The sequence below is a fragment of the Lonchura striata genome, chromosome 11 (genome assembly GCF_046129695.1).
Source record: "Lonchura striata isolate bLonStr1 chromosome 11, bLonStr1.mat, whole genome shotgun sequence".
NCBI classification, from domain to species: Eukaryota; Metazoa; Chordata; class Aves; order Passeriformes; family Estrildidae; genus Lonchura; species Lonchura striata.
Window position 1 is genome coordinate 15,873,330 of NC_134613.1, and position 27,318 is coordinate 15,900,647.

The 27,318-nt window shown below is 41.5% G+C and overlaps 2 protein-coding genes across 2 annotated transcripts in view; one reads left to right on the forward strand and one right to left on the reverse strand.

Annotated features, from left to right (window-relative positions):
• Nucleotides 1–346: 346 nt before the first annotated feature.
• On the forward strand, nucleotides 347–5,345 carry STARD5 (StAR related lipid transfer domain containing 5). Its single transcript, XM_021537382.3, has 6 exons — nucleotides 347–454; nucleotides 758–807; nucleotides 908–1,040; nucleotides 2,381–2,498; nucleotides 3,280–3,373; nucleotides 3,891–5,345. Exons 1-6 carry the CDS (start codon nucleotides 365–367, stop codon nucleotides 4,036–4,038), a joined length of 633 nt encoding a protein of 210 aa, XP_021393057.1. The 5' UTR covers nucleotides 347–364; the 3' UTR covers nucleotides 4,039–5,345.
• A 1,852-nt stretch (nucleotides 5,346–7,197) lies between these two features.
• The window catches only part of IL16 (interleukin 16), a 30,728-nt gene continuing 10,607 nt past the window's right edge, over nucleotides 7,198–27,318 (reverse strand). The window contains exons 3-21 of the mRNA XM_031505804.2: nucleotides 25,645–25,781; nucleotides 24,876–25,008; nucleotides 23,230–23,323; nucleotides 22,677–22,804; nucleotides 20,737–20,847; nucleotides 20,241–20,355; nucleotides 19,952–20,025; nucleotides 19,645–19,858; nucleotides 18,482–18,599; nucleotides 17,192–17,324; nucleotides 16,390–16,477; nucleotides 14,805–15,280; nucleotides 13,153–13,294; nucleotides 10,812–11,907; nucleotides 10,131–10,314; nucleotides 9,838–9,939; nucleotides 8,928–9,180; nucleotides 7,927–8,052; nucleotides 7,198–7,678 (exon numbers count right to left, since the gene is read on the reverse strand). Of these exons, the coding sequence (XP_031361664.2) occupies nucleotides 7,485–7,678; nucleotides 7,927–8,052; nucleotides 8,928–9,180; nucleotides 9,838–9,939; nucleotides 10,131–10,314; nucleotides 10,812–11,907; nucleotides 13,153–13,294; nucleotides 14,805–15,280; nucleotides 16,390–16,477; nucleotides 17,192–17,324; nucleotides 18,482–18,599; nucleotides 19,645–19,858; nucleotides 19,952–20,025; nucleotides 20,241–20,355; nucleotides 20,737–20,847; nucleotides 22,677–22,804; nucleotides 23,230–23,323; nucleotides 24,876–25,008; nucleotides 25,645–25,781 (3,918 nt within the window). The 3' untranslated portion in view covers nucleotides 7,198–7,484. The remainder of the gene's footprint in view (nucleotides 7,679–7,926; nucleotides 8,053–8,927; nucleotides 9,181–9,837; nucleotides 9,940–10,130; nucleotides 10,315–10,811; nucleotides 11,908–13,152; nucleotides 13,295–14,804; nucleotides 15,281–16,389; nucleotides 16,478–17,191; nucleotides 17,325–18,481; nucleotides 18,600–19,644; nucleotides 19,859–19,951; nucleotides 20,026–20,240; nucleotides 20,356–20,736; nucleotides 20,848–22,676; nucleotides 22,805–23,229; nucleotides 23,324–24,875; nucleotides 25,009–25,644; nucleotides 25,782–27,318) is intronic.

Here is a 27,318-nt window from a genome sequence, read left to right on the forward strand (position 1 = left end):
GTAGTTTCCAAATTCTATCTCGTCTTTCACACAGCACTGCGATTCCGCGCTTCCTTTAGGTGCTGAAGATCGCTCGGTTGGTTTTTCGCTCGTTTCCGCGTCGCTGGGATTACACCAGCGCCGAGCGCGGGGCGGGCCCGTCTCTGAGGAAGCCCAGCTCCGCCTGCGGTCCCACACCCGTTCCCACATCCCGGCCGTGCCTCCGCAGCCCGGGCCCTGCCGCTGAGCCCCGCGCTCGCTGCTCGCGGGGCGCAGCCGGGCCGGGCCGGCGCCACCCTCAGGTGAGGGGCGGTGCCGCCATCGGCCCAGGGGCGGCGCGGCGCGGGCGCTCAAAGCGGCGCCGCTGCGGCCCCGCCCGCCCGCCATGGACTGCGCGGGGCGCGCTGAGGCGGCGGCCGAGCAGCTGCAGCTCTACCGCCGGGACCCCGACGGCTGGCGGGGCTGCCGCAGCACGGTGGGTCGGGGGCTGCCGCGGCACGGTGGGTCGGCGGCTGCCGCGGCACGCTGGGTCGGGGGCTGCCGCGGCACGGGGGGTCGGGGGCTGCCGCGGCACGCTGGGTCGGGGGCTGCCGCGGCACGGGGGGTCGGGGGCTGCCGCGGCACGGGGGGTCGGGGGCTGCCGCAGCACGGTGGGTCGGGGGCTGCCGCGGCACGGGGGGTCGGGGGCTGCCGCGGCACGGGGGGTCGGGGGCTGCGGCGAGGAGCGGCGGGAGCCGGCCCCGCCCGGCCCGGGGACTGAACGCTTCCCGTCCCGCAGGGTGAGGTCGCGGTGTCCTGGCGACCCTCGGCGGAGTTCGCTGGCAATCTGTGAGTACGGCTCGTTGCCGGGGCCCGGGGCCCTGCCCGCGGTGCTGTCGGGGCCCGCAGGGTAGAGCAGCGCCGTTCGGTTTCGTTCCGTCCCCCGCAGGTACAAGGGAGAGGGCGTCCTGCCCGCCAGCCCGCAGAAGGTCTGGGAGTGCATAAAGCCGGTGGCCGGCGGGCTCAGGACCAAGTGGGACCAGAACGTGAAGGACTTCGAGGTCATCGAAGCCATCAGTGATGTAAGTTCCTTAAAAACTGTTCTGGCGACATTTTGCAGCGTTGGGCCTTATGAGACAGCCGATGTTACGTGCAGGGAGGTAGCAAGTCTGAAGTTGTACTGTGTTTCTGGCTGCATCAGCTGAACGATGCTCGGTTAAGAAACATTTTTTCTTAGGTTTTGGATTTTTTTTCTTTATCCTTTTCCATACATGTTTTTAATATATGTAGGTGTATAGCTTATCATTCTGAAAGGAAAGGAAAATAATTCTTGGCTAAATACTGTATACTTAAAATATGCAAATGGATGAAATATATATATATATATATATATGTATAACGTTAAATATATAATATTAAAGATCCCTGCATTACGTTGTTGTTAATGCTGCAAATCAAGCTAAGCATGATTGTTTCTAGCAAGCTCAGTGTGAGGGAAGAGGAGGTTTAGAGAGTACACAGACTTAGCTAAGCAGTGAAGCATTCACGTCATCAACCATCAATTCCGGCCCCATCTTTCACCATGGCAGCAGTGACGCTGTGCCCTGCACATCACACCCTGCCTTTAGCTGGCCTCACCAGCCAGTGCTTTGTATCTGTCATTAAAATGGAGATGCTGCACTCTGAGCAGACAGATGAGCAGGGCTGTGTAGGAGCATCAGTTTCTGCTGCCACACGTGGACAGTCTAATTCCTTTTTTTTTAAAGCGTGTGGGAAAATGAAAAGGGCATTGGATCCCCAATCTGAAGTGGTTGGAGGCAACCAGGTGCAAACACAACCAGACCCAGAAATGTTTGTGGAAGTTCCAGGAAGTTTATTTTTCTTGGGGGAATCCTGTAGTCATTTAGTATTCACTATAGACAATTTCAGGAATGCTGCAGCCTGCCACTTGAAATTCAGACTTGCCAGCACCTACCAGTGTGGTAGAAACTTTTGTTCGGGAGCCAATCAGGGAAACAGATGGTACCATTAATGTTTGTGCAGTGTAACAAACTGGGTTATCAAGTTGCATCCTGTGTATACTAAACAAAAAAGTTACCTTTGCTAGTGTCCAGGGAAGGACAAGGGTTTTAATTGGCCTAGGAGCACAGATGTGCCAGATTTGCATTTCAGCATCCCTTGTGGTATCTGTTCCCTCTGAACATGGAAGCAAGGCCTTGTCACTCTTGGCTTTTTCCTGTCCCTGATTGATCATGGTAGTGCCTTTTGACTGTGCTGATTGACATTTTGTTCAACAAAGGATGTAAAACACCTTGATGGAGTTTAGAAAGTACAACTAAAAGAGTGCCACAAAGTACAGGGATTTTTCTGCTGTACTTTTGTAAACATCAACTCTGCCATAACTCTGTTCTGTGATTTGCAGACTGTCTCTATATGCAGAACCACGACCCCTTCAGCTTGCATGAGGATTATTTCACCGAGGGAATTTGTGGATGTAGTAATGATGAAGCAATACGAAGATGGGACGATGCTGTCGGCTGGTGAGGCAGTTGTGTTCTGAACAGGTTCATGTTACATTTGGAGATAACCAACAGCTACTGGCAACAACTATAAAATAAAGCTACCAGAAATAAACATAAAATTAAAATTATGTAACAAGCCGTTCAGTAGTTGTTGACCTGATCTTGATCAGAAGAGAAAATAGTAATCTCTCTACCTTGTTGTTCCTAGAATATATAAATCATCTTAATGCTCAGATAATGGTAAGACTGGCCTATGCTTTGTTCCCTTGCTATGCTTTTGAGATTGAATAAGTATTTAATGTACTGTTAAATTCTGGTTATTTTGAGTGTGGGGTTTTTTTTGTTGTTTTAAGAGTTTACAGAACTTTCAAAAAGGAGTCTCATTTAAGCTAAATCCTGTTTTAACATTTTCTCAGGAATTTGTATACTTGCCAGAGTGCAGCTTTTCAGCAGCCAAGTGATGTGTCTGTGTGATGTGGATTTCTTGGAAGCAGCCCAAATGACCTCTCAAGAAAACCACCACACCCTCACACAACATGGGCTTGATGAAACTGTGTCAAATGTCAGTGCTTCTTCTTGTAGAGCTCAGTAACAACTGCTTCTAAGTTTAGCACTTCTTTAATTTCCCCATTCTAAGGCCAGAGTGGTTCCTTCTAATGGTCTTTTTTTGAGCACTTGTCAGCCCCACACTGAAGAGGTTGTACTGCATTTTTTGTTTCCCATCTGGAGCTCTGCCTACCAAGGACTCTTTCCTGTGTTCTGGAAGAATGACACTTTCCTTCAATGCTTTTTCTTTCAGCCACCAATGTGGAACACCCACTGTGTCCTCCTCAACCAAATTTTGTGAGAGGTTTTAATTATCCTTGTGGCTGCTTCTGCATACCTATTCCAGGGTAAGAAACAATCTTCTTGAATGTTATAAATTCTAAAGCCCTCGTTATCCATTGTGTGGTGTATTTATGTGTATATGGCCATATGTGACCTGCAGCCTCTTGGTAATGGTATGTTTCTGCCTTCCCAGTAATCATTATGACTGAGTGCCCTTCTTGTTCTCATTTTTGTGCAACAAATTAGTTTGTCTTCAATACTTAAAGGGATGTCTTCAGTGTTACAGAAAGTGTTATGGTGGAATTCTCCCTGACCTCTTGAAATTCAGAAATTCAGCAAAACATACAAGTATGGTCTTAATTTTTGGGTAAATGATTATCTGGTTGATAATTGCCATAATTTATAGATAGTCATGTAGGTTATTAGGGCCTAGATAAATTTTGTAGCTACATTCACTGAAATTTGTCTGTTTTGCTTAAAAAAGAAAAGCTTTTGGAAGTATCCTAATACAAGTAAGAGTCCTGAAAAGTTCTTCATGCTCTTAAACCACTGTCTGTAAAATCACTTTCATTGTCTTTGCAGGGAGCCAGACAGGACTGAGCTCCTCACTTTCTTTCAGACGGATCTTGGTGGCTATCTTCCCCAGACAGTGGTGGATTCCTTTTTTCCATCTAGCATATCTGGATTTTACAGCAACCTGACCAAAGCTGTTAAGGCATTAAAAGCATGACAAGATGAGCTGCTAACATCACCAGCTGAGGGTAGGAAACAACTTGTCAGCTCAACAAAATACAAAGTTGGTCTCAGGGCTTTTCTATCTGCTAAGATAGAAAACAAGATGACATGAAACAATGAACTGAGTACAATACATTTTTAAAACAGCAATTTCTGTGTGACTCCATGCAGAGCAATGCATTCTTATGTAATATGAGAATCTTCACTTTAATGATTAGAAAAATACCACACCCAAGGCTGGAAGAATCCTGGAGGCAGCAGTGGTGACTACAGGGAGAAGACATATCTGTTCTTGCCCACTCTGTCAATGTCTGTGAGGTGAAGCATTGCTAAAATCCACTTAGCACCACAGCCAGGTGCAGGTCAGTTCTGTTTGGTCTCTGAATCTCCCTGTAGATTCCTGTGGAAAAGTGTTTCTCCCCCAAAAGAAGTTATATCCCTCCTGCTGACTGCACTCCTAGAGATGCTAAGATGCCTCAGTGGGTCCAGCCAGCACATTGTGAAAACCAGAACAAATGGGATTATGCAGAAGATTTCACTTGTTTGTTCCAGCAGACATCAATATTGATGGTAAATATGCCGTAAGTGCTTTTTTTAAAGTCAAGGTCCAGCAGAGCTAATCAATACACAGGTGTGTGGGCTGGCAGACACTTACCCTTTTCCTCTCTGATACCAAAACCAGTGGTTTCACAGTGTCATGACACAAACTGAACCAAAATAGAGGCAATAAAATAAGAGGATTAAGCACTTTACTTGCCATTTTAAAAAAGGCATATGAAATGACCATTTTGAACTGTATATGAATGGTTTTTGGTTTCCTGTGGGGAGAGGTTTTGACGGGTAAATAATCTTTTCATTAGTTTTGCCTTGACAGGGATAAGGACAATGCTTTTTTCTAAGACTGGTTTGCCTTCCAGCATTACATTGGGAAATCAGCACCTGATTGTGTGCCAAGGTGTGCCCATTTTAAGAGATTTCTGTGGTGCTGGTTGCTGCAGGAACGTCAGACATTACTATGGATTACTTATAATTACAAAACTAAAACTAATTGGTGAGTGAGGAAGTTAAATGCAGGTTGTGATTTTACTGTGGTGATTCAATTATTTAACAAGGTTAATATGCTCTGCTTTCTGCCCCTGTATTTGTTTATATTTGGTATAGGGCATGGACTTGCACAATAAGTTTCCCACTGTAAACCTCACCCTATCAACTAGTTTTTCAAGGAAAGCATTTTTAGTCCCATCTCCTTTGTATACAAAGATGTAAAAACCTGTGTGGTGAAATAAATATTTTTTTGTGCTACATCTTACTGGTTTTCCTGAATCATCCTTTGAAATGGTTCCTCATATACCTGTTCTGCCATCAGGGAGGCCAAACAGCTGCTTAGACCTCCAACATCTCTCTGAATTCAAGGCAAAGAGAGGGAAAAAGGGGGCATCCCTGATGATGTCCACTACCTAGGGAAGAGGTGTTTTGGTGAGAACACTTACTCTCAAGGTTCTCTGTCCTTAGTTGGTCTTTCTTTCCAATTGCTTCTTTCTATACTTAGGAGGAATAACAAGTTCACTGAGAAATGATGTGGGACTTGATACTACAGAGGCTCATACATATTTTTTTAAGTGTACTGAAGTTTTTCGGCATGAATTATCTTGGCAAGTCTTGCCAGGATTATCATGAGTATAATTAGCAGAAAGTTCAAGAAGTGCAGCTGAGGTCGCCACTCTATTTCTGCAAGTAATGCAAATTATTTTTGCAGATAATGTGGTTTCTTATTAGCTATTTATAATTTTTTATTGCTTTGAGCAATAAAGGTGGTGAGACACTTCATGGAATAACTTAAGAACCCCTTTTCTAAGTGCCCATCACCTTCTATCCAGAAATTAGGAGCCCTTCATATTGAGACTTCTGCCCTGCCAAATTGGAGTTGGAAATGTTTTGGGCAAAGACTTTTGTGTAGGTACCAGTTCAAAAAAGTATAAAAAGATTTGCTCTCACATTTTTCTCTTATTTTGGTTGCTACCCAAATAATAACATTTTTTGGTGTGAGATAGTGGTTATTTTTTGGGAAAGAGAGCCCAGCTGAGTAAGTGTTTGGAAGTGTGGGGGACAGATGGCTTGTCAAGAATGTTCTTTCAAGGATTAATTTACACTTGCCTTGTGAGAAAAGGTCACAGCAAGTTTAATGCCTGGATTTAATTAATAACTTCTTCTGCCTATCTTCCTTCCCTTTCTCTTAATGTTTTTGAGGCATTTTGAGGCTGTTTTTGAGACATTGTGTTAAGTGTATGGAAAACAGTCCTGAGCTTCTTAACTTCTTCCTGTTGAAATCAGGTAACTGAAGAAGGGTAAAGAAAATTTCCATCTCCAGGAAGGTGAGCAGCCAGGGTTAATAACCAGATCAGCCATCTGGCTCTCAGGGAGTCACTACTTCCATCCTGCCCTTGCATCTCTCCCTTTAATGAAGCAGGTCAGAGAAGACCAAGTGGGTGCATAAGACACCATCTTGCTGTAGGTACCTGTGCTGCTGGTAGAATTCCATACAGTGCATATAGGAAGCAATGTTTGAAGCGTAGATTTGTCTCCAAGTTATTAGCCTTTGCAGAATAAACATTTCAGTTCAGAAGTACTTGGATTCACAACTACTCCTGCTGGTACTTACCCTTGTAAAATTAACACAGACATTAAAAGAAAAAAGTGTTAGAAGGTAAGGTTTTGTTCTGAATGGCCTTCTTATTCTCCTGCTGTAGTCCTCTTGAGACCTCTGGCCAGAGGAAGGCTAGGGAAACATGCACCACATTACCCTCAGCTTCCTTCCTGGCCCTTGAAATGCCATGAGAACTCCTTTCCACCCTGTGTTTGCCTGGTGCAGTTGAGATGGCTCTGTCAGCTGCTAGTAGAAAGTCACTTTTACAGGTTTTGACTGTCTTGAATGTTCTGTGTTTTTAATAGGAAACTGGAATTTTCTAGGGAATGTTTTGACACACAAAACAGCAAACCCTTTCTCTGCCATACCCATTCTCTAAGGCAGTGTTTAGTTGTATGCTCATAGACATATTTCTTGTTGCTGGGAAGGTAAGGTAGGGAGCAGGACTTGGAGAGTAGCACTGAAAATTTAGCACAGGATCTGTTTGTGGTACTTGTTAATAGCTTAAAATAGGAGAGTACTATAGCTGTCATGTATTTTATTACAACCACTATATTATTAACAAAGCCATTATTTTATAATTATACACTTTTTAACATCTGTTTCTGAAGGTTGAAATAAGACTCATGCCCATTTCCTGCACGTTTTAGTTAATCCCAGACAGCTTTTTCTGTAACTGGCAGTAAGATCCGGTGTAGTCCTTGTGGGTGCTTTCTGAGTATCTTGCTGTGCCAGCCAAGTGCCTGCAAGTAATAAAATCCTTTGTTTGAATATTGGCAGTAGTCTAATCCCTTCTCTTACAAAGTTTTGGATGACTTGCTGGAAACAGAGCTGCCATTCTTCCTCTTGATGATGGCTGTGATGGGCCCATCAGGTAATGCTTTGATTACATTCCATGCCTCAAAACGAGTGAGTCCTTGCATGGCAGTTGTGTGCACTTGTAGGAGCTCATCACCAGGCTGAACTGGGCTGCTCTGTTCCAGTGCAGTCCCTGGGGACAGAAAATGAATTTCCTTTAATTCTTTATGTAGAGGAAACCTTAATGGATCTTTCACTTACCACTGAATGGATCAGCAGTATGTTTGCTATAGACCACCTGGTCCCAGAAGGCAACAAATTACCAGCACTGAACAATATAATGCTGCATTTGCAACAATAACATTTCCATAGTTATAAATCAGCAGTCAGTTATGAACACCACAGGTCAGCCTGAGTTGGGAACGTGTTAAGTGTGTTTACCTTTAAATATCCTGTTGATAATGATGGGTTTATCTCCCTGAATAGAGCCTTTCCCTCCTTCCAGACTGAATCCTAAACCAGCAGATGTTTTTTCTAGAGTTACAGTGCAGATTTTATCTCCGGTGGCTGGAAACAAATGCAAAGTTACCACATGGATAGCACACAGTCTAAAAAGCTCAACATCTGTTACAAAAAAATAACTTTTGGATTGTTTGCAAGGGTCCTATAAACTGCCATATGAAAAAGAAAATGAAAGCTTTTAATTTCTCATTTTGTCATTTTAAGGCCCTCTGGGAAGCTCAGGAAAGAAAGTTACGTTTGAATTAATGGGAGAATGGAAATGTAAGACTTTCACTGGAATTATAAAAATCTGTTAAATGAACAAAATCTAAGGGATATATTTGACTTCATATTAGTTATGAAGTTGTTATTGACTACAAGGCTGCTAATTTGCAGTATGGAAATAAAGCTACAGATCTTCAGATCATGCTTTAAAGAAAACCAAAACCAAATCAAAACACAAAACTATTCTGAAAGTGAAATATTCTGCAAAACTCTGACCTTGCTGTGTTTTAGATGTAGCCACCTGCTATATCAAACAATAGCATATTTGTTCAAACTGAAATTCTCTTTCATTGAGAACAAGTCTTGTAATAATACTAGAATAAAGAATCACTGTTCACTGAGTTGTCATTATACCTTCAATTAGATGGTGTGTTACAATAGCCATCTTTGTACATCTACAGAAATCCACATAGAGAATCATCCTTGGGTTTTTTAAGGCATTCTTTTATTTTAGAAATCCATTAATTCTTTCCCTTTTCAGTAAAGTTATTTCAAATATTTCAATGTCTATTTCAGGAATGTTTTATTAACGGTGCTGTCTTTAATCAGGGTTCACAGATTTATGTAGCTACTGCTGGTTTTATCAACACCTGGATTTCAGGTGATGAGTAAACACTTAGCAAGTGGGGGCTGCAAGATAATGCCACTAAACTTACCAGACTCTTGTGAGGCATCACTTGCTACTGATGATGTGCTAGAGCTGATTGAAACATTGAGATTTTTTGCTCCATCTTTGGATTTTCTGATGACAACAACAGCTTGTCTGGCTTGCCGGGCCTGTCGCATGATTGCTGAGGCATCACTGTGAGTTGCACCTTTCAGAGACTTCCCATTAATGGAGAGTACTTCATCTCCTTTCTGAATAGTTCCTTCCTGACAGGCCAGTCCATTGGGAAATACTTTATGAACCTGTTGAATAGCCCAGCCACCACACACACACAAGAAGAAAAAAGGACATCACTAAATCCCTTAACACCTTACACCATGTGCATTTTTTATTCTTTGCCAGGAATAAGTTGCTTCTATCACGTTTCAGGACGGAGGTTGCACAGAGTTTTCCTGTGCACATCCCTCCTCAAGCAACCAGGGGAGGAGTTTGGCCCTGGTACCAGATGGCTAAAGCCGTGCTACCTGTGCTATGTACCTTGCATATTCTACTTCCTGACCCTCATGCTGCTCATGAGAGGAAGGAGGTGTTACACTTATCTCTAACCTCCAGACCCCTGACATGTTTTCACCCATCCCATTCCTCCAGACCTGCATGGTCTTCTATAAGCACGTGAGTAAGGTGTTGGTTATTTCCTGCTGAGAGCTGTGTGTTCTACCTCAGGTTTCACAGCTGCTGGGGAGGAGGTGCCCAAGCAAGCAGAACACTGCAACCAGACACCAGGAGAGGCAGCTCTGTGCAGAAGGAACCTCTTTTCACCCACTATGGTCCTTCCAACCCTATCAATACAGCTGCTTGTTATGATTATCTAAAAGCCAAAAACTATAGTAGAAAACCAGTAAGGTATATATTTTTAGCTAGAGCATTGATTTGAGAGTATTTTTTAAGATGCTACTTACTGTTACCACTTTGTTTTCTAGATCAATTCCCCCTGCCACGCTGAATCCAAGTCCAGTGTCTTCTTCTTTATGCAAAACTGTAACATGAATATCATCAAGTTCCTAGGCAGGGAAAGGAATAAAGTCAAGAACTTCCCAGAAGATAAGTCACAATGATTGGAAAGTCTGTTGTACATTTTTTAATGAGACTTAGTAGCACAAGCATAATATTAAGTTGCAAAAATTACCAGACACATTCATTCTACAGCTTTCTGAAAATCATGCACAAAAAAAGGAAAAAAAAGCAGGTTTACCTTTAAGGTTTCTTCATCTAGAGCTTTGACTTCCTCTATAAGTTTTAACAGCTCCTCAGGGGAAAGCAGAGAGATGACTGACTGCCCCAACACACCAGATGCTTGAGGTGAGCCCTGTTCCTGTTTGTCTTCCTCCTTCCCTTTGTCTGCCAGGCTCACAGTGTATTCTCTCAGCTCTGAGAGGCTGTCCCATTGTGACAAGAACAAAAAAGAAACACTGAGCTATGAGAGAACATACCCATTAAAAGACAGTTTTGGAGCAGTCATCTTTTCATCTTACTAGCATGTAATTCAGGTGGTAAGTCCTACAACAATTATAAATACAGGCAAATGGAAATTAATCATGTTCACTTAAAGGAAGTAGAATCCATTGCATAAAAGGATAAGAATAATTTCATGGCCTCAGGCAAAGGCACTTAAGTCTGCTTTATCATGGAGTTACTAGAAATAATGCTCCTTAAATAGGAGAATGTTTGAAATGTGCATGTACGGATATAATATACAGTAAAACCAAAATTAACAGTCATGAGTCATTTAACCTTTGTGCTCTAAAATGTTCTTAACTTTGTCTGTGCTTTACTTCCGTGTGCTGCTACCTTAGAACTTTAATCTGTCAGTGAATCAGTGCATCTGCTCACCAATGCTGATGTATACATCTGAGCTTTAAATATGGTATCTTACTTTAGTGAAAACCCAGTGTCCAGGTGATGGTTCTCACTTGCAGGTGAGGTGGAAGCCCCATCCTCCTCCATGGAGGACTGAGACACTGTGTCCAGAGCTTCCCATGCACTGTTTCCAGAAGAGGCTGGGGACTGAGGAAGGCAAAGCAATGATTTCATTAAAGCAGATGACACCTGGCTGCTGATGGAATAGATTTTGCTACACTTCTCATCATAGGGCTTCATTATCTCACAAGCTTGGGCAGCAGTGAGAGGGAAGCTTCGTGACCTTAGGCTGTGCGCTTTCGCTACGGACACAAGATGGGAGTTAACGGCTCCTGGAGCCAAGAGACTTGATGGATGTTCAGTGCTGGCATTGCTGCTTTTCTCTGAGCTGGTTTTCTCTGGTCTGGCAGTACTCTCCCTGCGAGAGGAAGATCTATCCAGGCTCTTTGTAGCCATAGCCACAGGTGGCTGTTGGTGGCTGTTTTCATGATGTGGGAGGAAGTGTTGGTTTGAACAAGCTGGAGCTGCCTCTGCCCCTGCTGCAGGGCGAGGAGGTTCTTTCTGCACCGATGGTTTTAGGCTCAGCCTTCGGGGGGTTTTTTCAGGTGACTGTGGAGCGCTCAAGGATTCAAATGAGCTTATTCTTTGCTTTATTGATGATCCTCCAGGAGACATGCGTGATAAACTGGATTGCAGTTTTTTGCTGGAAATGCTATCATGGTTGGGAGGACTTTGATCTGCCTGTGGTTTTAGATCTGAATTTGCTTTCCTCAATCCTTTCAGACTTTGGCGGAACCAGGTGGGCTTTGGTGCAACAGGAGGACCCTTTTTCACACTGTCATTTTCATCTGATTTTTGCACTTTGGAACCAACTAATTCTGATTCTGATTTCTTCAGAACCGTCTCTGAGCTGCTTCGATTTTGATTCTCTTTTTTTTTGTCTATGCCAGGTTGCAAATCTAAGTGGACGTTGTTTTCACTCATGGTAGGGTTAAATAAGCTTTTTATGCAGTCAGAAATTTTAACCCAGGGGTCTTCTGTTGTATCAAGACTATAATCTACACGTGCTTGTCTTTTAAGTACAGGCCTTTGTATTGATGAAAGTGGAGTCCCTGTAATAGAGAGACATAGATTATAAACAAACATCCATCTATTTCTTCATGCCTTCTTGCTGCATCATTAATTCAATAATCTTGAATTTCATTCAAGTCTCTGATAAATTTTCTTGAAGTTTCTAAAAAGTTTAAACTTTTAAAAATTCATTATTCTTGATCCATAAGTTCTGAATCCAGACACTGAAATTAACTGTAAAATAAGGCTCTTGCACACTTAAATATGAGATTGCTTTTTTAGAGGGTTTACAAATAATTATGGGGTGCTGAAATCTTGATACAGGATGTAACAGCTAAAATAGAAAGTTAAAATTGTAATGTTGTTTCTAGCCCAGAGAAAAAGCTGGTGTTACAGTAAATTCTTTTAAAAAACTTTTATTTTCTACATTTATAAGTATATCCTACTCTAAAAAGACTATCATAGGAAGATCTTCTATATTAATGCTTCCTCAAATTTCCTCAGGCATTTCCAGATGATTTTTCTGATAAGTAAAAACTTGATTCTAGTATGGGAATATTTTTTACTTCAGAGAGCAATTAAGCATTTTAATGTTAGACATGGTGGAGCTGAATGGTGGAGCAAACTTTTGTTTGTGCAGCTGCACAGGTACTGTTTTCTTCTTCAGCATGAAATTTTTAAGGCAACATTTTAACTTTTTTTAATGATCTGAGCCATAACTTACAGAACTACATAATCTTGTATGTTGTAAGCGACCTCTCAAGATTGTCTTGTTCCCTTAACACTAAGTTTCCTTAATTCTAACTAGCACAGCAGAAAAATAACTTATCAGTGGTTTGTACCATTGCGACACTAGGGTCTTAAAATTGTGCATAAAAATATCCTTTAGAAATCCTAAAACTAAGCTTTAATATGAGATATTCAGTATAACTAAACAGTTTCATCTGAAGCAGTACAGAAACACTGTACCTGACCATTAACAATAAGTTTTACAATAACTAATCTCCTATGCTGCTTTTGATCTAGTTTCTCTTTTTTACAGATTAATCAATAATTTTTTAAAATTACAATAAATCATCTCTTATATTTATTTTGATCTACTTTCCCTTTCTTTACAGATTAATCAAACATTTGAAATTTCATCTGTTCATCCCAAAATTTAGAGATATGGTCTGAAGACCACATTTAAAGAGAAAAGTGAAGTCAGCTCAATACCTCTTTTGGAATCCAAACTAAATACTATATATTTAGCTGGGGGGGGAAAAAGTTTATGGAAATGAACATACCTAATTTTTCTTTTCTTTCTTGATCTCTGCCCGCTGGAGCAGCAGCTGTGTGTTCCTTACCATATGCAGTAGCAGAAGTGGTGAAGACACTGTGGGTTACATCGGTTTGATGTCCCTCTAGCATTGCTTCTCCAACTTCCTGCTGAACAAACAGGAAAGAGAAGTGTGTCAGAATGCAATTATGCAAACCACACTATATATGAATCTGAAACAATATATGAATCTCGAAAAACACAGAAACCTCATGTAAAATTGTGGTATGCAGGCCTCAGACTGACTAATACAAAATTTGTGAGGAGTAAAGGTTAAAAAAATTTAAAAGCACTAATACATCTCTTAATGATCTGAAATACATTTTGACAAGAAACTTTGTCTCCTGGGTATATACAGATATACAGACTGTCTTAATAGAGGAAGTTGTCTTCCTGAACAGACCTTGATTTTTCATGGATTTTATTGATCTTAAGATTTAGGTTTTTCTCACTATCATTTAGAATGACTAAGTACAAAGAATAAGAAGTTGCAGGGTGAGGTAAGTTCAACAAATACTTATTGCCCTTAATTTTACTTCTGAAAGTTGATTTTTTAGCGGTGGTTTCTACTTAGGGGATGTTAAAAATTACCTTACCTCATATGCTTTACTGGATTTTTTTTGGATATTAAGATTATATGTGGACTTCAGTTTTCTCTATATAATTTTGTATTGATCTTTGCAGCTTGGGAACTGGTTGGAGGGGAGGGGTTGTGGGTTTTTGTGTTTGATTTGATTATTTGTTGTTTTGTTTTAGTTCTTTCTGTGTTTTTTTTTTCCTTTTTCCTTTGCATTGCATTGAGAACAGCTCATTTCTAATGCCATATTACTAAACCTGAGGAAAAGAAGTTTCAAACCACAATCTTGCTTCAACATGCAGATCTCACAGTCCCTTTACGCTCATGCAAAAGTGAAACACTCTCTGTTGCTCTATATAAGAAAGGGAACTGAAATTCAGTAATGTACAAATGTACACTGTTTTCAAATACTGTAGCTCATCAACAAAGATGTAAGTGCACCACAATTTAAATGGTTTTATTTAATACCTCCTGGTTTCAAGAAATGTATCTGAGCCCAAGATTCCCTGCTGTACACAATGTTAGTGCTTTCTTGAAATAAATATCCACTACAGAAACAAAGAAATCATTGTTTCATGACTACTTCATAAATGATATGACTCTGTGACACAGGTAGCTGGGGTGAGCCACACTAAGCTGGCATCAGAAGCTGTGTAAACTCCTCCAGTCCCAGCCTAGGGCATAACCCTGGAACCAGAGCATGCTCGATGGCACATGCTTGTGAGGAGAGGTAGGGACTCAGATTTGTTCTTGCAGCTGCTCTCACTGGGATTTTAACTCAGATACCTCAGTATGGAAGATTTTCTTCAGACAATTCTCTGCCTTCTGATCTTACTTTGAACATAACATTTTGTGCTAAACTGGCTTCACTAAGATACACACCTTATTTTCAAAACAAAAGAGCCTCATCTTCTTCCTCCATTTCTTATTGTATATACATTTTCTCTTTCTTTCCTGCTGCCATGCAAAGCCACTTCGCCTTCCTCCTTCCCCTGCCTCACAAATATGCAGACACAAGAAAAATGTTGTAAATTTTACTTTACCTGAACACTTGCAGAAGATGAGGCAGCCACTTCTGATACAAGCTTTTCTTTTCTGTCTGCATTACTCTGGTCATCACACATGCAGTCCTGCTTGAAGTATTTCCTTGGTGGAGGTTTGGGCTTTGATGATTTAGGTTTTCTAACAAGGATCTCTGATGACTTCTTAGTGTTTTGCAAGACTCGACCACCTTCACTACAGGTGGGAGGGGAATTTCTCCCTGAATTACTGGCAGAGAAAGAGTAGAGCAGCCCAGGCTGCTGGGTGATTGGTACATCTACACTGTGCACTCTTGCTTTCAGGTCCGTGAGCTGGTGCACAGCAGCGGTGGCACAGGAGCCCCGGGGGTTGCAGCTGCTGTCGCTGCTGGAGCGGGTCATGAGCCGCTGTGCGCGGCGGCTGCAGCAGCCCGCGCTCCTGTCCGTGTGCTTCTCACCGGGCTGCCTCCCGTGCCAGCTCGTTTCCAGCCTCCGAACACCTGTGCCAGGAACGTGGGCAAAGTGTCTGTTAGTACGTGCAAAGTGCCCGCTTGTGAGAATCAGCTGATGAAATATGCAGCTAAATGTTGCAGCATTTCTGAGAGAGAGAGGGCATGATTTATGTCTGGAATGAGATTTGAGCTACTCCAGCCTAGGCCTCAGATATGGGCCTTGTGAGGCCTTCAATCCCGTGATGCAGTTAGAAATTAAGAGCTTGTGGCGCAGTTAGAAATTATGTTAAGGTGTGATGTGAAGCACTGGGCTTTCTGGGTGCGAAGTATTATAGGTTTATAGTGTGAAGTTTAGTCCACTGTAAGACAAAGACAATGTTAGTTTGCAAATGAGAGTGCCTTTGTAAACTGTAAACTACACTGAAGTGCATATAAACTGCCATCTTCTCACTAATAAACAGAGAACGTTTGATTGACCATATTGGCCTGACCTATATTTGTCCAGTCCAGCTTTCCTGTCTAGTGAGGTACCTGGCTTTGGCTAAATATCATCCTAGGTGGATGCAAAGGTGTCATTTATGGATTGAAGGCTTGTAGGGTCAAGAGTCAACAGCCAAGTTCCTGAGCAACCAAATAACATTTTCCTTATATATGTCAGCACTATAATTTTACTGATGACTGTTACCTATTGGTTCTTTAGAAGACACTCAAAGGAGTATCATTACTAGGAGAGGATGTCATACCTGAGCTGGGCAAATAGCTCTGGCCATTTCCTCACAAAAATAAGGAATTAACAAGGTTTACCCCTAGGACATGACCTTCATAGTTCCTTGTTGTCATAGTCCTGTCACCTACAGACAGTGGTTTGAAAAGCTCTAAGCAGAGCTTGTGAATTGGAGAGGATGAGCAACTGTGAGAGGAAGTTTGCAAAAAAAAAATTTGTTCATAATCAGACAGACTTGCTCTTTTCTCATTACCCTGGTAATATCACTGGAGACATGTTAGGAGGGCTCTCCTGTGAGGTTTCCTCCTCTTTCTTTCTTTCTGCTCTGGGTAACTTGACTGTTACCCAGAGGATTCTAATACAGCATGTACTCATCCTCAACATCTTTCAAGTTAAAATTACCATGTCTCAGTGAATGCATTTATTCCCTTACCTTCAGTACTCCACTGGTGTCTCTCCTTTCCAAATCTGTTGCCTTCCACAGCTTGTGCAACAGCTTCTTTTAGCTGTTGCTCAGACACCTAGGAAATATCATGCCAAATATATATATTTGTATATATCCCAGTATATATGAAGTATAATCTATGGATGTGCTCTTTTTGGTGGCTGTTTAGGTAAAATGGGACCTTTCAAAGACAAACATTCTTTTGCAGCACTAGAAATGGAGTCCTGGATTTGTCAGTATAAGGTAACTCAATACAGCATGCTTTATGTAACCCTTTAAACTTAATAATAATTTATACAGTATTTGGTGTTATGAAGCATTTTGTTGAAAAACCTTGTAAGAATAAGAGATTTTACTTCAATACTAATTTAATTATAAATATTGGCAGGGCAAGACCTCAGTTTTAATTACTGAAAGAGAAGGGTATAAATATTTAATTCTTTTTGGGGAAGTATGTTCCCTCTTTCAAATTATTTACTTATTATTGTCAATTCTTTCTTACATAAGACCTGTGTTTTGGATTATTCCTTAAATGTTATTTCTGTTGTTTCCTTATTCATGGCATAGAACCTCATGTAAGACTATCACCAGTGATCTTCAAATCTTAAATGATTCTACTTAAGACAGTGCACATCTCATCTCAGCATTTCTTTTGTGTGCAGTGAAGATCACAAAGAGATAAGCATCTTTGTAGTCAACATTTTTCCACCTGTATTAGATCAGCACTTGCTCCCTCTTAGTTCTCAATACGTGCTATATTGAAATTCAGAAAGAATACAGACTGTGCTACCTGTGGTTCAGGGTGTCTGCTAACAATGATTTGTACTGCACCAGGATCACAATGGCTCAGCACAGCATAAACTTCATTAAGGGTTGTATTTTGTACTGAAGTTTCGTTAATTTCAAGAATTTCATCTCCACACCTAGAGAGATATTTAGGAAAAAAAGAGAGATTATGTAAACAAGAGATTTTCTCCTGACCTTGTGTCCCCCATGTGAAAACATGCAAAAAGCAAATTCCTATGGCCAACCTCTAATTTCTTACAGATTAAATCTGTCTCTCTGTCCTGCTACAGAAAATAGAATGGGAATGAGTTGGATGTCAAGCGGTTTTGATCTGCAATGTTGCATGCAATCTCAGCTTTCTGCATGTTCAGCTGTGCACACTTGCTCTTTCTGCTGTCTGCAGCTCAACTGCTGCTTCCACCTACACCTTCCTTCCTTCCTTTCCAGTTAACACTTCACTTTTCATGTCTTTATATTATGTTAAGGCTATTTAAGTTCAGAAAAGGTGTTATGTTTCTGCTACATATATGAATAACTCATTAAAAAAATTCCAATGACAAACTATCAAAATCTGCTAAACTGGATTTTTCTAGATGAAATCCAGATTTGGCTCACATGGAAACTGAGAATGCCTTGCTCTGCTCTAGTTCTCACACACATTAAGAGCCTGACTGAAGGCATTGATTTGTATCATTCAAATATTCAAATAATTTAAGACTATAGTTCTTTCAGCTAAAGCATTAGAAAGGAGGACTACAGAACACCTAAACTTAAATCAAAAAGACTTCACTGAAACTCCTGTGTTCTGTTCAGGTCTCAATACGCTCAACATTACTAGCTGGTCAAAAACCTTTGAAAGTGAATTTCTACACTCTCACTAAAGCTCATTTCAGCAAATCTGTTTTTCTATTGGGCAAGAAGTAATAGAATTTAAGGAGCTTGTATCAGAAAAAACCTAGTGCTCAAACAAGCCACATTATGTCATATGTTTAGGGTTTTCTAAATACTTTCTCATTTGGAGATCTCCTCCAGTAGCAATGCTACAAGTTTGTCTAAGACCTTCAAAGTTAACCTAGCTTGGGCAAGAGGCAGAGATTTCAGTGGGTTGCTGTATTTCTGGAAATCCCACATATCCTGAAGACATATGCTCCAACCCTGAGAATAGCACATGTGCTATAAACCCCAAATTCCCAGGAATCAGTATTTCTTCCTGTCCAAATAGGTCAAAAATAAACCCATAAAACAGATCAATGAGAAACTTGTGGCATAAGACAGCCAGCCTTTCTCATCCTACCTGAGTCTCCCATCCATATGTGCCACTGAGCCTGGTGAGAGGGTGTGAATAAAGATCCCTGAAATACACTGGAAGTAAGGGATGCTACATAACCCAATTCCAAGGCCAACACCTGGCTCTGAAAGAAGCAATAATAATTAAAAAAAACCCATAAGAAACAGTCAAAGCAAGCTATTGAAGAGCATTTTAAAAAAATTAATCAAATCTAATTATTTTTTTCTGCACAAACTAGAACCAAAGTCTTGTATTAATAAATGTTGCACATTCAGTATTTATTGCTGTTTCCACTGCATTTTTCTAAACCTTTCAATTTTTTTATTGTTATGGGGGCTTTTCCCCCCTTATGATTAAAGTCACAGATACAATGGAATGCAGGTTAATTTTGCAAAATATCTGTCATTACAGAAGAATTCAAATTACTTTACAAGGAGACAGAATAGAAAAAAAAAATTAAAGAGCTAAAATTAAGAGGCCAAACAAGCTAAAATTAAGGATATTTGGCTACTGTTAGCTATATAATTTCAGTCCTCCTTCTGTTTTATACAATACAGCTGTGTTATATGTTATATAGGACTCTGTGAGTTTCTCATCTTTGCTCTGGACAGACACTGATGTCAGATGCCATCCTGTGTATTTGATAAGTCACTGGTACCTCATAGAGGCTTTGCTTGATGCTCTGATGTGCCCATATTTAAAAGTTTATTTCATTGTGCCAATGGTTGTTTATAAATAGAAGATGATGACAGTTGGAGATGAGGTGAAAGAATTAGAGGAAGATATAGATACTTAATTTATTTAGTTTTAAGCCTTTTCAAGAGTGAAATTAACTGTTTGCATAATTATGGGTAAGAGTTGCACAGTCTGTTTAATAAGAGGCATTTGTTGACAAGAGCTTTACAGTTTCACATGAAGGATATGACTGTGACTCTAAAGCTTGAGAGCAAAAAACCCTCAATGATTGGCTCTTGAGGACAGATGGTGTTCAAAACCCTGCAGTTGACAGACACTTGTTAGCACTGACAGGCACCCCGATTTAATTTAGTGTATTAGAAAAACTTAGTTCAGGAAAAGAATCAGGTTAGTGAGGAAAGACAGAGAGCAAATGAACAGTGGTTTGTCAGTCAGTGCTTTGTTAGCAGTGCTCAGTTAATGTCAGCACTCACCTTTGTGTAGGGTAACTTCCATTATGACCCTGTCATTGGGCTTTGTAGGATTTAAGGAGAATGCTGCATTTTCTGAACTGAACGAGCTGTTTTCCTTGGTTATGCATGTACTGGAGCTCAGTGACTGACACAAGAGGGGTGACTGACAGCTGGAAGCAAAATGAGGTGTGCTGAAGCTTGTCCTGACTGTAAGTGTCAGAAGACCCTTTTTAGCCTGCTGGAAAGAACAGACAGGGAGTGAATGGGTTGAGCTCACATACACATTATGTCTAAAACCAGAGGTTGATCTGGAAGGAGGGTACATAACCTTAAATTTCTGTAAAGCATCATAATGTGTTAATCCATGCATGGATTCTCCATTCAGTTCCAGGATTTCATCACCTGTTTTGCAAGAGAAAGAATTTTATTACTATTACTGTATTCTGCAATAAATTACGTGATACATGATTACATGATTACATGCACTCCAAAGGATTCTTGCAAATGCAAAAATGGATGCAGATGTAGAAGTCACTTTTGGCTCGTTTCAGCCTCAATCTGTCTTTCAGTGTCATTTTTTGGGAAGTGGGAAAAGGGAGAGAAGAGGTATTTTCCACCTTCTTGTAGCCTTCCATCAGCAGCAGCAGCTCCACCAGGAAAGATGGTTTTGACATAGATGCCTATTGGTCCATAAATGCTGTCTTTACCACCAACGATACTGAAGCCCAAACCCTAATTTATAGAAGAAAAAGTGTGTGAGAACCCATGTTCAGTTCTCATAATAGTTCATTTGCAGTTTCTTCTGCATTACCTACATGGGCAGTATTATCAGTGGAGTAGTATAAAACATGAAAAAATAGTTAATCACATTCCTGTAGTAACAGTAAATGGGAATTTCAGCAGAATCCTCTCATGTTTTGCTTTTTGTTTGTTCCCATCAATTAATTCACTATTATGTGCACATGGAAAGGTGTCTAAATTATTTTCAAAAATTTTTATTGGATATGAATTGGCAGCCTAAAAGTAGTAACTTGCAGTCACTTCTCTGCACTTTGCATATCACATTTGCGAGATGAAGTAAAACTCATGGTAAATCAACAGAGCCAGTCTTACCTTCCCTTGTCCTTTCATCAATACAATGTTTGAAATTACTGAAGCCTGTGAGCCACAGGATGTGTGCACTAGTTGTGCTGTACTTAGGGATCTAGATGGCCTCGAAATTGCCTGTGAATAATAAAAGAACCAACAAAACCCACAATTTTTTTTATGCATAAGCAGAAATTCTTGAACATACATTGCAGCAACTTCTTCATTTGAAATTTCTGCCTTATAACTGATGGTACTAAACATTCTTTTTAAAAAAAATCTTTGTAATTTTCATAAGCCATTTGTTATTCAGCAAATTGCTGCTCAATGAATTTGTTCTGCAAGGGACTAAACTGGAGAAAAATTAGGATGTTGGTCCTTGAAGTGGTGCATGGTGTAGAAAGATAAATTTGTGCTCTGGCTTGAGTCCCCATGCCAAAACTCCATTTGTGGTCATTAGGGGACATAAACAAGTATTATCATTTTTGCCTTCAAGAGCAGAACTAGAATCAAGACAGGCAAAATCTTTCCTTCATCTTGTGACTAAAAACTTTATCTTGGGACATACCAAACCTTTTTAAAGCATTTTCCCCAAAATATGAATTTGTGCTGGACTTCCTAATTTCAGCCTCTGAGATTTGTCCTATTTTAATGAGCTTTTAATCAAGTATTTAGTGAAATTTTTAATGAAAACCTCCTATTTCAAGATGGATATGGGTATTACAGGATAATTTAAGCACTGACAGAAGTCATTACCCAAAGCTAACTATGCATGAAGTTCACCAGGGTCAGAGTTAATTGAACTCATTACACATCTGAGAGAGTTCAACTCTATTTTTTTTTTTTTTTTGTTTGTTTGTTTTTTTTTTTATGCAGCGAAGTGAAACTAGCAGGCATTGAAGAGTGGAAGATCAGCCAAAATTTTGGCTTCTGCATATGCAAGAGTCTCAATTTTGACATGAAAACCAGATTATCTGTTCAACATGGGATTGGAAACAGGATTAAGAGGTGAACAGGCATGCAACACCAAAAACACACTCTCCAAAACGTATTTCTTTGTCAGATCAGGGTGATTGTTTATTCTGGGTCTTCTGAGTCTGAAAAGGGGAAATTTTCAGATTTCTTTTGCTTCTGTGTGAGAAGGTGTGGTTTTATTTCTTTTTGTGGTGGGTAGCAATACCCAAAACCAGGATGCTGCCAAAGAACCTCTTGAAGTGGGCAGCACGTGCCATGCAGGAGCTTTGAGGGGAAGGAAACCCATGAATCCTTGAGGACTTGTTTGTACACTCAGGTGTGTTTTGGTTGGGTTTCGTGCTCTGGTTTGCAGCCTCCTTATAACAGGAACAAGCCTTGGGTCCCTCAGGGTGGGTGATGGGCCAGGAGAAGGCAGGGAGCAGCAGGGAGGGAGGTGGGAGCTGAGTGTGAGGAGCTTTGCCTCCATCTCCTCCTCCAGGTCCGAGCCTGGGGACCTTTAGCCATAAACACCCCAACCCTCTCCAGCCTCTGATGGTCACTTAGCATCCGTCTGGAGAGCAGAGGAGCCAGTCTCCAGCCCCCTTTAACAGCCTGTTTAACTCTGCCTCCTTCAGCAGGGACCGTGGTGAGTCCGTACCCGCTGTGGCCATGGCTGGGCCAGCGCAGTGCCTGGGGGGACTGGTGGCATCGGGGCTCAGAGCGGGATGGTGTAAACCCCCCTTGGGAATTTAGCCACACCATGGGACCTGCTGGGCACTGGGGGGGAGAACCTGGAGACATGGAGGTTTGCTGGCAGGGCCTTTGTTGCTCTCCCACCCCTCATAGAGGAGATGCGGGGGCAGAAAGCAGAGGAGGCAGAGTGACCATCAGAGTGACCATCACCCCGGCTGGGCAGAGGGGATCGGGCAGGACAGCGGCTGCAGAGAGCCCTGCTGGGGACATCTGAGGGCTTGCAGAGAGCCCTGTTGGGGACATCTGAATTTCTCACTCACCGGGGCTCTCCCTGCAGGGCAGTCCAGCTGCTGTGACAGCGATTTTCGGCTGGCCAGGAGGGTGAGGGGCTGGCGGTCCCTGAGGGGTGCCGGGCCCTCCGCAGCGCCGGCCCAGGGCGGGCGCGCACCTGCAGGAGCGCAGAGAGGCATTAGTGCACTACCGCACTACTCACACCGTGTTCCAGGCAAATGCTACCCAGAAAGGCTTTCCCTTCATACAATTCTTCCTGAAGGGATTGATGTCTTCAGCTGTCACTTAGGCAACAGCAATTAATGTTGAATATAGTAAAAAGCATGCATTCCCTACCAAAAAATTGTTGGCCTATTTAGAGTACGCCATTAAAAAGGCCCCAAACCCAAACTGGGATGCAGGATGTTGTGAGCACAGCAGCTGATGATTTTATGCATCAGCAATTCTTAGCTAAGGATCCCAGAATAAATTTGGACAACATTCAACATTTCTTTTAGCGCCATAGTACCAGCACACAATGGGGGCCTGTGATCTGCGCTCCCTGAGTATTACAAGAGAACAGATTGTTGCTCTGCAACTTACTGGTGGAGTTACTGCGAGTCTGCTGACATGCAGCCTTACCGTGCAGAAAACCATTCTGTATTTCCAAAGGCCGTTCCTTACGTGTTGGTGTTTCCTAAAACAAAAACCCAACAAACTAAATCCATGGCTATGCAAGAAATTTCCAAAATGGTCTATTCTTAAAAAGTAAATTTCTTCTATTTTGGTTTGCACAGATTTCAGCATGAATAATAAAAAAAAAAAAAACATGGAGCAAAATTCACTATTTAAAATAAATAGGAAGATAAAGGGGAATGAAGCTCAAAAGTTTGCTATAAAAATGATTATAATAAGGTAATAAGATAGAAATAGTTTCAGGTTCTTAGACAAAATGAACAGAAAATTAATTGGATACCTCCAGCTGGGCCAGACAGATTGTTGGATGGGTAGATATAGCCATGCTTATTTAATTTCTGGAGGTAGCTCATACTTTTCAAGTACTCAAGCACCTTAGGGAGGGGTTAAGTTAAGAGGAAAATTCTTAATTCCATATATGCAATGGTGGATAGGTGTCTAACTTCTGATTCAGAGGGATGGATGTCTTTTAGTCCAAATACAATCTGAACATTTAAAAACCTCCGAGGACTAAGTTTAAGAGTTTTCAAAAAAATTGGCACCTTCCAGTTGGAATCTCCTGTTGCTTTTGAAAATATGGTCCCTAATTCTAGCATTTAAAAACTTGTAGATTAAACATTCAGCTTTTTAAATGCAGGTATTTAGAACTGTTGGAAAATAAGTATATGATCACATCTCAATAACAGTTGATGTTAGGAATAATTTCTGGGTGGTTCCTGCAAGTCCTGATTCTGATCCTCTTTCTGTGAGGCAATTACTTTGATCCTGAGGGAATCCCGGTTAAAGGGAGAACATTACAAAATACAGACACCATATGGAAAGTGATATAAATAAAACAAAATGCCAAATTTTTGCTCAGTATTATTCTGCAGGAGCTGAGACAGGGAGCACGACATGTATGTCCTAATCTAAGTGGAGCCAACCAGGACAAAGACTTTGTTTCAGAATCCTGATTTCAGGAGTTCTGTTTGGAGATACAAGACCTATGGAGTGCTAATTTTCCTTTTGGACAGCAGGTGGGGGTATTGCCAAGTAGCAAAATCCTACTAGGGCTTTCCAATCCCATTCCCTTAGGGAGCTCTTCAGAATAAGAAATACAGAGAAGATTCTTAAAGGTGAATTTTGAAAATGATTTTGCAGTGTTTCTCTTGCCAAGCTAGCTAGCTTGAAAAGTCTTTGTTATTAACTACAGATCCTAAATTCACAGAACTACTTTGTTACAGGGGCGGCTCCCTGGCTTTTCTGGGATTCATGGATCTTCCCTTAAATCCATTTCTACCTTTCTTCAACTTCTAAATGGAAAATTAACATTGGCAAGCTGTGTGTTTCTAAAAGAAGGGTTTGAACAGCCCTTTCTAGAGTTTCCCAGAGACCTGGCCTCCCCACAGCCTCTGTTTATCTGGGAAAAAGCTGTGCTGAAAGTCACCAGAGTCTGACCACAAGAGATTTTGGGTTTTATCACAAAAGGCAAAACCATCTTCAAATGTCTGATGAACAAATTCCCCTCCTCTCTAAAGTAAATGTCCAATCACCCCACAGTTTCTCATGCTTACTTTGTGAGCCATCATCATGTTCACCAGCTGTGACGTTGGGGGAATGAGAGACTCAGCCTCCTTTCTGGACAGGTCTTTCAGTGATTGTACATTTAATGTTAACAGTTCATCCCTTGGGCTCAGGCAGCCATCCCTTAAAGAAACAAAAGAAACATTTGTATATTATTTCACACAGAATAATGTCCCTGTTCCATGGGCTACCTGTATCTATCTGAGGAGTCAGCTGCAGTTCTCCCTTTGCCTTGACCAGGGCTGCCCTGGAGTGCCTGGATGTGTGATACACCCCATCCCCTGCTAGGATTTTTCTCCATTGCTGCTCTCTTCTGCTTAGTCCTGGTGATCACACAGCTGGCATTCAGGCATGATATTCCTCCCTTCTCACCATCTTGCACTCAAAAGTTGATCAAAGACTACATTTCCTTCCTGTCAGGAACCTTGGCTCACATTGCTTTCCAGTGGCTTGTGGGACTGATGCCACCCTACACTGCCCTTTAACAAGGCATCACGATCTGAAAACCTGATGTTATGTACACTCATTCTTCCAGGTTTTATTTCTTGGTGTAATTGAGCAGCGCAGATCCCTGAGTGGCCACAGCTTTATTTTTCTACAATCTTGACCTGTGTCTCCAACTGGAAGCAATGTAAGGATTGATTCCCAGACATCCCTTCTTTTAACTGGAGCTGAGCTTTCAGTCATAGCTTGTCACAAAAAGCTGGTTGTGCAAACAAATGTCTCTGTAATAACTTGCTACCTCCACATGTACTGTACCTGTTTGCTGGGCCTTCAGCAGGCACGTGGCTGCCTGTTAACCCTTTCCAGAAAGATGCACATCTCGGGCTCCTGGAGAGTTTGATTCCTGAGCTGCTGTTCCCTGGTGTTGAACACAGCCTGCAGATGCAGCTGTCCTGATCCAGAAGATGAAAGGTTGCATGAACAAAAATGTACTAAAGCTGTTAAAAGTCACTTACACTTATTCTGAGCCTTTTAAAGAGAGGCTTAGAATCAGGTTGCCTCCCAGGAGAACAGGAGCCTTTAACACTGTCTGTTTGAGAAAAAGCAATGGTATTATAGAGTCAGTGCTTTACAGAAGTTTTTCCTTAGGACTTCAGTGCCTTCTGGCTAAAGGGGGAAGAATTAAAATATAGTGTCCCTTTGCATGAGGGGAAGAGAACAGAAAACAGACATTTCATAGTAACTGGGTAAACTTTGCCTATGCTAATCTATACTAACTTTGCCTATTGTAAGAAAAGATAGGGAGGAAAATAAACACATGCCAGAAAATTAAATGCTCTGGAAACCACAAGATGTCTGAATGGAAAATAAATAAAATAAGGGTATACAAAACACTAGAAGCTCCACCCCTGCTGCTGACTTGTTAAGTGGGAGCAATGGACCAGAGAGGTCTGCAGCAGTGGAAAATTCTTTGTCCATTCCAGACTGGTTGAAGTTGCTGCAGTCTGCATTGCATCTGGAGGACTAATTGTAAGTATATCTTTAATGCAGATATGAATCATTAACACAGGACCATTCAGAAGGAGAAGTAGTGCTTTGAGACATATATGGAAAGCAAAGAATGGAGCAACTAAGCACATGAAGCACAACACATTTGACTGGGAAATACACTCCTGTGGCACGAATGTGAACACCTAGAAATTTTAAATAGATGAGGAAAGCTGGAAAGTTAGCACACAATTTCTTTTCCATTTGCTTAGTATTTCTCCTGATTCAAGATAATAATTCATTTCTCACTTATTCTGCTCCCAACTGAACCCACCTCCTCTGCCCTCGCCAGCCTCTCCATACTCCACAAAGTGAAGAGGGCTCTCAGTGTATCCTGGATCCAGGCTTGTTCCCAAGAGATTTGTATGACTGAGGTATAGATTTCTGAAGGGGAGGCAAATTTCATATGTTAGGACAGGCCACAAAACATAACAGTGGTCAGCTGTCTGTGTTGCTCCCAGGGCCCCTGGTCAAAGTGGCATCAACTATTTCCAGTAATCTGTAGACTTCTGAGAGCACAAGGAAAGGTGTGTAGCCACTTTCACCATCAGCAGGGCTTCATTTCCACTCTAGGCAGAGTTCATACAACCCTGAGGATGAGAACCATTGTTCTTCACCAAAAATTAATAGGTATTGCATCATTCCTGACTGACAGCAAACACAAAATGCAAATTTACAGCAATGTCAATAAAGGTCATTATCTTTCAGGCTGACTGCCGAAGCCTGGCTCTCTTTCTGAAACCTGCCAGAGTAAATCTAAGGCTGTGAATTAATGAAATATTTAACTTGGGGCCCTGGGCTCACTGCAGGCTGAATTCAGTAGGTAATGGATAAGAGCTATACTTGTATTGACTGACTCGTTAACTCTGTGGGTTTGCTTGCATTCCAGATTGTCTGCCTTGGATGAGGAGTGTCTGAATTTTACGAAGCCTTTTTTGTTCA